This window comes from Dreissena polymorpha, chromosome 6, assembly GCF_020536995.1.
Source record: "Dreissena polymorpha isolate Duluth1 chromosome 6, UMN_Dpol_1.0, whole genome shotgun sequence".
In the NCBI taxonomy this organism is placed as follows: domain Eukaryota; kingdom Metazoa; phylum Mollusca; class Bivalvia; order Myida; family Dreissenidae; genus Dreissena; species Dreissena polymorpha.
The window spans coordinates 107785032-107798589 of NC_068360.1; the positions used below are offsets into that span (position 1 = coordinate 107785032).

Consider the following 13558-nt stretch of genomic DNA (forward strand, 5'->3'; position numbering starts at 1 on the left):
CCGAAAGAATTTCCTTAAATGTTTCCAGAGTATCATGCGATGATTTTGTTGCCATGTCTCTAAGGCCTAACAGACGATAATTTCCTTCAGAGTCCCTTGTTCCAAATGCCCCCCATTTTTGTCCATATTTGGAAGCCTCGTCAGTGTGCAATGTCGTATTTATATTGGCTGAAGTTTCAGAAATTTGTCGCCTTGCAATCACAGAACGTTCTATAGACCAATTGTTTACTGTTCGTGATGTCGGTAATTTGTGTGGCTCTTTACCTAACAGCTGACAAACAGCTTTTATGACGTTTGACACATTTTCACAAGAAACCTGAGAGTCTAAAAGAGCATAAACACAAGCATGCAGCTCCGGAATATATGTTTTGCTTGTTTCATCAAAAAAATCAGCATCATGTATACTTTGTAAATGTTTAATTTCAGATTTGAGTTCATATATTTCTGTTTGTAGTTGTTTAATTTCAATATCTTTACATTTAAGCGCTCCTTTAAGGTTACAATTTTCAACTTTCATAATCAGGCCATCATTTGAGTTATCAACATTACTCCTTTCACATAGCTTAATAGTTTTTTCACGCCAGTAGCTTTCACGATTTGCAGTTCTTTTCAGATTTTTCTTGTTCATTTCCAACTTTGCATCCATTAAAACACTTTTTTCCGTTAGAACATCTTTCTTTAATATCACCCCACTGAGTTCTTCTTTTAATTCATTATTTTTTATTTTCAAGATAGACACTTCTGATGCCAGTTTGTCACTTACGGATTTATATACCATGGCTTCACTAGTAGAACTAGAAGCGCATTCAGATGGTGTTGGACAGTCATCAATGGTATTATTTATTGTGTCCGGGAACTGGTACATGTCATTTAGGAATTTATCAAGATTTTGTGTCCCTTTTACTCGGTGTTTACTTTTGTTTAAGTGCTGGAATTTTTGGAATAGTCTTGACAGATCTTTGTGCAGTGTGTTAAAGGATGCTTTACAACCGATTTCAATCAAATAATGGCACGCTACATTCACAGACTTCTCTTTTATTAATTCAATTATTTTTTTGTGACTTGGTTTGTCAGCTGCATCCATGTTGAGCAATGTACCTGAAAAATCAATTAATTGATACAAACCAATACTTACTGGATGTTTAATACCATGAACTGATATACGCATACTCCATAGATGTCAACTGGTGAACTGCCAACCTCAACTGGAACTGTCAACCTGTATGAAACAACAATATAAACAAACTTAAACAAAGAAAAACAAAAAGTCGAAAGAAATAAATTAAAATATGTGAACTGAACAAAATAAAACACAAAATTGTTGACACATTTTGACATGCAAGTATGCATATGCAGCATAAAAAATGACACAAACATATGACAATTGCAGACTCAGTCTCAACGTAAAAGTCATCAGACATCAATTTAAATTTACTTATTAAAATTTATCATCAATCATTTATTTACATGGTAAAAACATTTCAAAATATAAATGTGTATTATTCTTCTATAATAACCTCGTAAATATTTTACATTATACCATTTCGAAGTGAATATTTAAGTGAATATATCATTGTTGTTGACATATCCGAATTCAAAAACACATTTCGGGAGAAATTCGGATGACTTCCGGTTTAGTTTTGTTAACGACCTTAACCTTTAAAATACCCGCGCAATGACATGCGCAGCGGAAATGAACTTTTTCTTAAGTTGTTTCGTATAGAAAAATGGCAAATTTCTTCATTTCCGTAAAAATATCAATGCCACAACCAAGTCAAAGGGCAAAAATACCTGTTTTTCCACCAATTAAAACCTATTTTTACGATTTAAATCGAGTATATATTATTATTTTGCAACTTTTTTATCATCGCTAGGTGCGCACAGAAGCAGACTATCGAATGACGTCACAGGATTTCCCAGGAATTTTAAATCTCGTGTAAAAAGCGTTGTTTAGTGACATCATGTCAGGCATCAAAATGGCTTCCTCAAACCCGGAAGCAAAATAAATCTTGCTTTTTCGTGAAAGATTGACGTCATATTTGATCACAGTAATGAACCAAAACTAACTAAACCTAGAAATCAACTTTCATTTAAAATACTAAAAAGAAATAAAACTTAAAAACTTACCTTTGACTGTCTGAGATTATCCTATCAAAAATACCGGTTTAACATTACAGTAGAAGCGAAACAAAATGGCGTCCAAATCGTTTCCGACGCTACTCGAGGTAAATAATACCCTCCGTCGACAGACGATACCTCTCAACGATTTGCTTTTCGCTCAGATAGCTTAAGGTGTCGATTCGTGCTCGGAATATTCGAGGACGAATCTCGCGTACTGCGAACGCTTCAGCAACGGCAGCCATGACACTTCCAGATTTACGCCAATTTTTCTGATTTACGCGAAGTACATATGTGACGTTAATGTACGCCAGAATTTACGCACAGCGTTAATTTACGCTGTTTAGTGAAACGCGTTTTTGAGAATAACATTTGCGTACGCAAATATTTACGGAAACTATTTGCGTACGCATCTTAGTGAAACGCACTCCCATGGATAACTATCCATGTTGGGTAAATTTATCCACTGGTTAACTTTTACATATATCCCATAATCCATTGTAAATTTGCGCAAAAATGGCCGACATGTCGTCAAGCCAGACGTCAAACTCAAATAATTTGGATACGGCAGCAAAAACGAGAAAACGGGGTCCAAATTATACGGCCTCTGAACTTGCAGTATTGGAGGAAAAGTTTTCCGCAAACCGTTCCTTATTGGAAAGTAATCTTTCGGATAAGGTAACGCATGCACAACTTAAACATTGTTGGCAACAAATCGCCGATAAAGTAAATTCCGTTGGACACCACTTTCGATCTGGGACAGAAATAAAATAAAAGTGGCGTCAAATGGTAAAGAAAGCCAAAAAAGAATTTAGTGAGTTCAAGAAGGAGTCCACGAAAACAGGTGGCGGACGACCTCCAAGTAACCCGCCGTCCACATCATCTCGAATCATTGAGATGTACAAGGACACTGCTGGGTTTTCCGGGATCCCAGGTGCGGCAGACCTCGAAACCTTCAGTAAGCCGCTACGAATATTTTGTACAAACATTTAAACAATACCCATTAAAAGCACGGAAGCATGTACTAAACAGACTCTCAAAGCATTTAATAATTATTGAAATGGTTTTTAAATCTGAGCGTTGAGTAATTTCAACTAAAAATAACATACCTCATCGTATTTAAATCCAAAAAAATGAACCACTGTATTTGATTTACTCGTTTCCACTGCCGATGTAATTTTCTTTCAGCACGTTTCTTTTTTTTTCACTACGAACTAGATCTACATCGCAGAGTACTCAATCAATGTTTACACTCGATCACTATTTTTTTTTCTAACGACACGAATTTTTATTCTATCCACCACTCACTAGTGACACTTTCTATTAATCCCAATCCATGCTTCTATGTGTTGTCGTTGATAGCAAAATAACATTTAAACACTGCATCTTGTCATGAATACAGTGTTGCATAAATTATCTCGCTTAACAAACTATGTATACAAGTTATTTTCAGCACAGGTTAATCCAACGATCTAGCCAGTTGTACAAGAAATGAATTCGACTCACACATTTACTTTAAATGACATATCGATTATGCCGAATAGAACGGACCAATGAAAAAATTTACAATAAATTACGTCATATTCTTGGAAGTCGATGACGCATTAAAGTTACATGAGGCCCGTATTTCAATTATGAACTCTGACGAGCACTATCCACGTTTTTGTTAAATTAAATTGAAATTCCTGTAGTATACGTCGTTACAGATCTAAGTGCATCAAATAATTTTTCTTTTATATTATTTCCAGTCTTTCAGGACGGTGAAGTGCTCAACCATACACAGACTGGTAAGGCTCATAGGCAGCAATATGCCATATTTTCCTACTACTTTTCAAGTTTTAGCACGAATACAAATACTGTAGTATTTCTTGTATGAAATGCTAATTTACATTGTATGATTGTGTGTTTAAGACTAAAAGACTTCTAAAAAAATGAACAATACTATAACTGTTTTAATGTACGTGCAATCATGCTCGTCTGATTATCTTGGTGTGGTTAACAAAATAATTATGGATTCTTTAGGGGTAACTGGAGAATTTATCCTCGACTTCATCCTGGAACAAACAGGCGAAGACACCGTCAATGGTATTTTTTTAATTATGTTACTGTTTGTGTTTGGTCAGATTATTGTTTTGTCTGCTTTGCGTATCATCTTATTCATTCCACTCGTACATTGTTCCATTTATGATATTCATAGTCACTGTATTAATGATTCGTCGCTCTTGCATATGCACACAATTGTCGCAAGCTCTGTTTTCTGATTTAAATAAGCAATATATGCAAGTGTTTTTTTTCCCACAAATCTCCATCTATTCAATATCATGCATTATGACATAAATTTAAATAACATGATATTGCCTGTTAAAATGTGAAGAGTGAATGTTACATTTTGTTGCGTTTTAGAGCAGTCGAAGTCAAATACAGTCACAAGGAACTTGAAAGAGACAAGTGAGTATCATCATTTAAATATGATGGCTTTATTAAAACACATTATCTACAAAACACTGAAAATAAAGTTTACATTGAAATTATTACTTATTGCGTGTAATGAACACACAGGTGTAGTGGTTAACATTTAATAAAATAACTTCTATTTAATCTACATCAGCGCTTATTAAGTATCAATTACTGACATCCAGATTAACTGCGTACATGTCGATTCAAACATGCACATGCTGGTTAAGCTCGCGTCAATGCTTTCTTTCGACCTTGTTAAATGAATGCTGAAAATATATCTCTAAACTAGCCTTGTGCATTAACAGCTGAAATGTTGTTGTGTGTTGTTGTTTTTTATGCGAATCTAGAACAGTCTTTTGAACTGCCTTTTATCAACTTCTGCTGTAGATGATGTAAGCATGTTTTCGTTTCTTGTTGAAAGCATTTGATTGTATGATTTTTTATATTATACGGTCATCGTTTATTCCAGCGATTGAAAAGTCTCATACAGTGAGTTGTGAATCGGTTGATCAAATGACGGGTAAGTTTGAAATAAATTTCTAAAAAAACATAGTTTCAAGGACACAAATCTGCATTTTCCCACGTACTAAACAGAACAAACGTATTTAAAGTAGTCGTCGTATGCATTACATATATGGTGATACCTCTATCAATGAGGATGAAAATATCCATCGTGCCCATCCGTTTGTGCGTTCAACAAATCTTAGATTGCTAAGGATGCCTTATAGGATTTGTTCGTGTCATTGGCAATGCTGTTCAGTTACATTTTATTGAATTATTGTGTATTTCAGAGAAAGAAAAAGTGCAGAAGACTTCGCAGGTCTCATCCGACAACAGCAGAACCAGGACGAACGAACGCGATAGCTCCACATACGGTAAAACTTTTTTGCGTCGATTAAATATGGTTTTGGAAAGTGTTATGTTACTTTTCAAGATCCCTGATAAGCAAGTTGTAGTATAATATAATTAGAAGTGTAGTAGTGGCAGTTGCAGTAGTACAAATAGTACTAGTAGTAGAAGTAGTTGTATTAGTATTAGTAGTAGTAGTAGTAGTAGTAGTAGTAGTAGTAGTAGTAGTAGTAGTAGTAGTAGACGTAGTAGTATTAGTAGTAGTAGTAGAAGTAGTAGTAGTAGTAGTAGTAGTAGTAGTAGTAGTAGTAGTAGTAGTAGTAGTAGTAGTAGTAGTAGTAGTAGTAGTAGTAGTAGTAGTAGTAGCCGCAGCAGCAGCAGCAGCAGTAGTAGAAGTTACAGTAGTAGTAGTAGTTGAAGTAGTAGTAGTAGAAGTAGTAGTAGGGGAAGTTATAGTAGTAGTAGTAGTAGTAGTAGTAGTAGTAGTAGTAGTAGTAGTAGTAGTAGTAATAGAAGTAGTAGTAGTAGTAGTAGTAGTAGTAGCCGCAGCAGCAGCAGTAGTAGTAGTTACAGTAGTAGTAGTAGTTAAAGTAGTAGTAGTAGTATAAGTAGAAGTAGTAGTAGTGGAAGTAGTAGTAGTAGTAGAAGTAGTAGTAGTAGTAGTTATAGTAGTAGTAGTAGTAGTAGTAGTAGTAGTAGTAGTAGTAGTAGTAGTAGTAGTAGTAGCAGCAGCAGCAGCAGCAGCAGTAGTAGTAGTAGTAGTAGTAGTAGTAGTTACAGTAGTAGTTACAGTAGTAGTAGTAGTAGTAGTAGTAGTAGTAGTAGTAGTAGTAGTAGTAGTATGTAGTAGTAGTAGTAGTAGTAGTAGTAGTAGAAGTAGTAGTAGTAGTAGTAGTAGTAGTAGTAGTAGTAGTAGTAGTAGTAGTAGTAGTAGAAGTATTAGCAGTTGTAGTAGTAGTAGTTGTTGTTGTAGTAGAAGTATTAGCAGCAGTAGTAGTAGTAGTAGTAGTAGTAGTAGTAGTAGTAGTAGTAGTAGTAGTAGTAGTAGAAAATGTTGTGGATATAGTCATGACGATAGGCTTGTTGATAGTGTTAGCATATAGGTTTATTGATAATCTTAATATTAAACTTTTTTTTTCTCGTTAAGATCCGTTTTCCAGCAAGCAAGGTGATGCAAAGAAAAAATCGAAAAGGTATTTATGATTAGAATATTCAGATGCAGTCAGCCCACTTGTCTGGTATAGAGATTACCAATCAATTTAAAAATCGAATTCGACGAAATATGTCAAAACAAGTTACGCCGCAGGACAGAATCGTGTCTCTTTCTCTAACACCATTATACTTGCTGCAGAAAACTTATTGTGGCTAAAAACCGATATGAAGATGTCTGAAAAAAACCAACATATTTATTCTTTAATATATGTTGTTTGTTTCCACTAACATCTCCAAAAATGAAGGGTTGATAGGGCGACATTTCCATATAATTCTGAAATGGCACACTCGTAATTATAATAAAGTAATTTACTTTAACACATTGCTTTGAAACAGTTAGTTTTTGCTGTAAATTTAAATTCAAATGGCCCAATGAAATATGATCGGCACAAAATTACAGTCGGTCGGGTTTGTGGAATCTTTTAATGCACTTATTTTACAGGAGCGATGACCTAAAGGCATTACAGAAGGAGTACTTTGTAAGTAAGTTGCGGCTGCATGAGGAAAAAATGAAACTGATTGCAGCGAAGATGGAAATGGTGAAGAACCAGGGGGAGTTCTACCGCAACATGACTAATGCACTAGCGCAGACCAGAAAGATGATGGAAAATGAACAATAGTTCGCTTTTAATGAAATAGTTTGCTTTATGCGACGGTTAATTCTTTTTATGTGCAAAATATGTTAAAAAACCACTGTCACACACATGGGTAACTGTTCAACTTTTTGGTTGTATATATATAAATATATGATAATGCCACTTTATATTGTTTGTTTTTTTCCTTTTTCTCATGTTTGCCCTTTATGCATGTGCACATTTCAGCGATCAAAATAGTTATTGGCGATATGGTCTCGTATACCACGACCATCCTGGTGTCCGATGTATGCCGGGGTTTCCACGTAACGCAGTTCGTCCTCGGGAAGTACTTCCGGCTCACCCCACAGTTTGGCAAGATTGTGAAGAACAGCACGCGCTATAATCACATTGCTGCATTTCTCTGGCTTCAGTCTTATCTGGATGAATGTAACATAAATAAGATTGATAATTGCGATTGACTAGTATACGTTGAAACTTTTGAAAATATGGTTTTCCACTAAAACTTGATGCAATACATCATCATACATTATGCACATAAAGGAAATATAACTTATGAGTATATAGTTAGTTTATGTGAGCCTGAGATAACTCTCTACATATAAGATATAATTTAAATATTAAATCAGCACTTTCATCATATGTTACGTATAAAAAATGTATGACCACCAGCAAAACTCATTTGCGCCAGAAACGGTGGGCCGAACTGGGATAGTTAATGGATGAAGTTAATGTACACAAACTACTACGCTAGCCGGAGTCATAAGAATCCCGGTGCATACAGGAATAAAAAAATAACAGCTACTTCTTAAATTATTGGAGCCCGGCTCCATTAAGCACGGTTCCGTCGCCTTTGTAGCTAAGACACCATTGGCGGATCGCCGAAGTAAAGTCAATTCATTTGAAGTTTCACACTAAATTAGATCTAAATTATCTATTTAAACTTGTCTAAGACTTCAAAATCACTAAAGTCGTGAAGCTTCCGGGGGGGGGGGGGGGGGGGGGGGGGGGGGTTCGCACCGCCTGGACCCCCAAAACAATAAACTATGCACTTGTTTGGCATAATAAAAAGGTACTTTGATGACAGTATATAGGGCGTGACATGCTCGAGAAGTTGTTGTCAAAGCCTTCAAAATCACTAAAATCGTGGACCCTCAACAAATCTTTCAATGTCCAGCCCCCCCCCCCCCTCCTCTTAACCAGAAATCCTGGGTCCGCCCCTGGACACGGTGTTTTCAACGTCAGTAACATTATGTGTATTGTATAAAATATGTAAGCATACAGTAAACTACAGATCGCCCATACCTCAGCGTGAAGGATGTGAAAGCGTCTCTTCCAAACACCAAAGAGGCGCTCAATGCAGCATCGTGTCTTGTTGTGACTGTCATTGTACCGTTCTTGGACAGCGTTAGTAGCGTTGAGATACGGTGTCAGCAGGAACGTGCGACAGGGATACCCACTGTCCCCAAGAAGAACACCATTTTCCAAACCTGCAAATTGGTATATATGTATTGGTGAAACAATCCCCAAAACCGAGTATCGCTTTTTAACAATCACATGCTACGAGCTAGAGACGTCAGCGTAGTACTATGTATACAATGGGTGAAATGAAGGGTTTACTCGCATACTTCGGTGATGCCGATCTAAGTACGTTCCTATTGCTGAACTTCTGAAGACATGGGCATCGTGTGCAGCTCCCGGCCATGCTGCATTGATGCTGGTGATAAGACCTTAAATATAGCAGAAACCAACACATGTGCTAGTGTTTCTCGGCTGTTTAAGATCAATAATTAGAACATCGCCAGCTATAAATAGGACAACATTTTCTGGGGAAAAGATTAAATAAAAGTTTTAAAACATTAATTTTTTATCCGTTATATCCAATCTTTTATATGATTATAAATCAATCAAACAACTATGTATGTTTTGTATTGTACTTTACATTTGTCGTGATTTTGTAAAAAAATTGCGAATGAAAACGTGTATCATTAACCTTTCATGCGATCACGAGTGTAAAGAAAACGAATTATTTCGAAACTGGCATTTGTAAAAGTAAAAGCGAGCATGGTGTGCAAACAGCATAGAAGATATTGAAGTCACGTTATTAGGGAAAGTAATCACAGACTTTGTGGACGGGCCTCAAATTCTATTTATAGATGTGTTGAACAAAATTGTCCCAGATTCTTACCTCGGCTGTCACATGTCACTTGCACATTGATGCTATGGAAGTTTTTCCGGTTAACATAGTCTCTCTCAGCAGGGGAGCCTGGAGACAGTATGCGGACATGTGTGCCATCAATGCACCCTATAACGCAGGGAAAACCATGCATATTGTAAAATGCGTTTTGTTCCCTGCGTACAACTTCAGCTGTCGTTGGAAATGTGATAAACCGATTTTTGAGGGAACACAACTAGCTGACAACGGACTTTACCACTCTGGAAACAGTACCTTTATCGACGCAGAAAGTGTCCCCCACGGTCTGCATAAAATTGCCGGACGCCAGGTACCGTAATGTAATTAAAACCTGTAGTTTGACAGAAAGTGCGTTTGAACGCTGTGTCGATCTTTCGATGTTTCCGCCTATTAAGTCACAAATTCTATCAATATTTTCATTTGAAAATCTATAACGACTGCGCATTTCTTCATCATTTAAATCAACATTCAAAGAATGTTGTCGATTCTTGCGTGCATTCCGATACAGATAAAATTCGGCCATTTTGTTTGTTTACATGGATAAATTTTAACCAACCTTTAGACCAGGGTTAAATTTATCCAGACAAAACGCTGGATAAGTTTAACCAAAATGATGCAACAACACTTACCCAAAAAAATTAACCCTGGGTTAAATTTATCCGACATTTATCCCAGGGTTAAAATTTACCCAGGTTTCGAACAACTGGGTCCAGAAGACTTCATTTTATTCTACGGTTTTTGCAAATATCTATAAATAAACATGTTTATTTATCTTTGTCTTGAGTGTTGAAGAGACATATATCATCAAACTTACCAGAGGCCTTATATACAAGGTGCAGGATTACGTGACTTTTTTGGGTTCCCAATTAAACGTTAACGGATGTAAACACGTCGGTAAGCGCTCCTTTTTTCAAAAAAAATAGTTAAAAAAATTCTTAAGAACTTCAACTGGTGCATAAAAGACAGATTTGTATGCTGCTTATGGCTATGTGAAATACATCACCATAACTTTATTTAATAAGAATGGGTTTTTGTTCAAAAATGTGTACTGGATTCATTTGATGTATACGGTTATGCGTTACGCAAATTCACATTTTGTAAGCGATTTCAGACGTAATCAATGATTTATTCTTATACCTTAAGATATCTGCAAAACTACAAGAAAAATGTCTTTTATGCACTAAAGATTTTTGCAAATGTATTTCAGTAACTTGAGATATTGCAAGAATACAGTTCTTAATGGTGTGATTACATTCTGTCAAGCCCGCGCGTAAAACCCTGGAAAATCCGTTGATTCTGCACCCTGTATACGCACAACACCGTTTCACCTTATTTTCAAAAACACGATTTTATCGAAGGTGTAGAATAATTCCAATATTTATTACCAATATCCAAAATCAATCAAGTATATGTGTTAAATATTATGAAATAAGCAAATATGCCAAATAGTGTTAATGATTACGGTTTTCGTCGGCATGTTGTTGCTGGTGGCATTAAGATTTCGTCTGCATTGGAACCCAGCTTACAAACAGGCTGGCGCTTTTTGTTGCCTTACAGCAAAGCAGGCTCCTCAGTTCTGCGCGGAACCTCGAGCCGCTGAACACGTAGATGGCAAAGTTGAAGGTGGCGTTGAAGTAGCTGACCAGAACGGAAACATCGTAAAGGAACTGAATGTACTCAGCATCGTTATAGGCCGCGTAAGGATCAACTAACGCTAGCGCCAGGAGCTTGTCCCTCTGGTAGGGGAAGTAAACCATACCGGCAGACAGCGGTGAGGAACAGCACGCAAAGGGCGGTCATGAGAATCGACACTGGACGCATGTCGCGCGCCTGACCGGAAATATTCATCCGCTGACGTCTTGAACGGAAGCGCGCAAGCTGCACTACGATGATGACGTTGCCAATGAGAAGCAGCGGGAACGGCCAGCCGAAAGTTAACGTGAAGTCGATCTAGTAGTTAACGTAGTCATTTCGGTCGTAGTATTCTTTCTTGGACGGAGCGCACTTATCGCCCTTGTATCCATTCACATCATACATCACGAGTAGTAATATATTAATTCCGAACACGGCTAGCACAATCGTGACGATGATATACCCAGCGTTTCGTGGGGAACAGCCGAATTTCACTTTATGCGGAAAGAGCACGCAAGCTGTTCTCTCGAGCGTGACGGCCACGATCATCCACGGGGAGAGATGGTAGCTGCAGTAGGCAAGGTAGACTCTCGCTTTACACCCGAGGTTACTCAGCCACATGGTGTCAACGCCCCAGGTAGAGAGATGGGAGCTGCAGTAAGCAAGGTAGACTCTCGCTTTACACCCGAGGTAACTCAGCCACATGGTGTCAACGCCCCAGGTAGAGAGATGGGAGCTGCAGTAGGCAAGGTAGACTCTCGCTTTACACCCGAGGTTACTCAGCCACATGGTGTCAACGCCCCAGGTAGAGAGATGGGAGCTGCAGTAGGCAAGGTAGACTTCCGCTTTACACCCGAGGTTACTCAGCAACATGCTGTCAACGCCCCAGGTAAAGAGATGGGAGCTGCAGTAGGCAAGGTAGACTCTCGCTTTACACCCGAGGTTACTCAGCCACATGGTGTCAACGCCCCAGGTAGAGAGATGGGAGCTGCAGTAGGCAAGGTAGACTCTCGCTTTACACCCGAGGTTACTCAGTCACATGGTGTCAACGCCCCAGGTAGAGAGCAAACAGAGTAGCAGTGCTGCGCTGAACAAGATGAACGCATCTGAAAGCCCCAGAGCAAACAGGAACAACGCCATTGACGTCATCTTCTCCTGACGAAGCAGCACGAACATAGTCAGAGCGTTTCCGATCGTTCCAATTGAAATAAGAACAGGCGGATTCACCCTTAGGAGCAGCGCACTCGTGTCTAAATAGTAACCGATCGGCGGCAACCACCTCCCGAAAATGTTTGATGACGTCGCATTGATCGTCTTCTGTTCTGTAACGTTTATCAACATTAACATTACAAGCAAACTTTGTAGTTGCAATCATAGTTTCTATTTATTTTCGTTCAAAACTCCTTTAATTAAACAAGTATTATAAATTAATTTTCATCGCGCCACTTTTCATGTTCTGTCAGGCACCATTCGCGATCTCTGATCTGAGTTGACTCGTCTATGAAAGTAGTGGTAATTTTTCATAAATTCTCAGCAAATAGCGGATCTGGTTCTGCCTAAATAATTCTTTTAGGTGTAATTTGACTGATGGCTGTTTCATCTATGTCCACTAATTAATCTAGTGGGGGGAGGACTAGTAATCTCATAGTGTTATGTTTTTGATCAAAATGTTAAAACATTACATAAGAAATAATTACGTGAACAAGTGATTTATAATGCAGGAATGATAATTGGAATCGAATCAGAAGCAAATCAGAATGGTATGGAAGCGTATATGGTACAACCTGATGCTGTGATGATGTCAACATTCTATGACGACATGACATGAAAAAGGTGTCATGGCGTATTAACTCATCGTGTCGACTAAAACTATGATGACAAGTCATTTTTACAAGAGCATGACGCCAAAACTTATGTTGATTTATCGACTTAGATTATGTCGACCAAATATTGTTTCGGGAAAAGCCGGAAACATTTAGGTCGAGACTTTAACTTAATGTCGTTATGGCGAGTAAAATTACGAGGAAAACCCCTACAAAAATATGACGAAAATCCATGTTATTTCATGGATGACCCGGATGTTGAATCGTTACTGTCTGAGCCCGAGTTGCTAGATAAACCGGATGTTAAATCGTCACTGTCCGAGTAAGAACTTCACGAGTCGCCTGCCTCATTCTTACTCGAGCTTATATCCTCCCGAGAAGTGCCGGACTCAGGACTTAATGTTTCCTATGGCCGGACTGTGTGAAGTCCGTACGTTCCTTTTCCAATCGGATGTAGTGTCGGCTTCGCCGGTGGCATTTGTCCGTAAAATCATACCCTTCGTCATCAGATAGTTAATGATCTACTACATGATAGTTCATGATCGACGCTGCCTAAACCATAAATCCATGAACAGTTGATAATAGAGACAATCATTGGTAATACTATTAAGTTTGGTAGCAGCTCGATTGTGCTATATTCCTGACTGCAAACGGTACCGTTGTCGATTTTTATAGGACCT

The 13558-nt window shown here is 38.0% G+C and overlaps 2 protein-coding genes across 2 annotated transcripts; one reads left to right on the top strand and one right to left on the bottom strand.

Annotated features, from left to right (window-relative positions):
• Window positions 1–2904: 2904 nt before the first annotated feature.
• LOC127836154 (uncharacterized) lies at window positions 2905–7336 on the top strand. The gene is made up of 8 exons (XM_052362582.1): window positions 2905–3076; window positions 3867–3905; window positions 4141–4203; window positions 4522–4566; window positions 5045–5095; window positions 5367–5450; window positions 6572–6617; window positions 7079–7336. The coding sequence occupies exons 1-8, from the start codon at window positions 2905–2907 to the stop codon at window positions 7254–7256; spliced, it is 678 nt and encodes a 225-aa protein (XP_052218542.1). The 3' UTR covers window positions 7257–7336.
• Window positions 7337–7453: 117 nt separating this feature from the next.
• LOC127835980 (putative nuclease HARBI1) lies at window positions 7454–10136 on the bottom strand. Its single transcript, XM_052362398.1, has 5 exons — window positions 10053–10136; window positions 9418–9534; window positions 8858–8959; window positions 8535–8719; window positions 7454–7648 (listed from the first exon to the last, which is right to left on the bottom strand). Exons 1-5 carry the CDS (start codon window positions 10087–10089, stop codon window positions 7454–7456), a joined length of 636 nt encoding a protein of 211 aa, XP_052218358.1. The 5' UTR covers window positions 10090–10136.
• Window positions 10137–13558: the final 3422 nt, after the last annotated feature.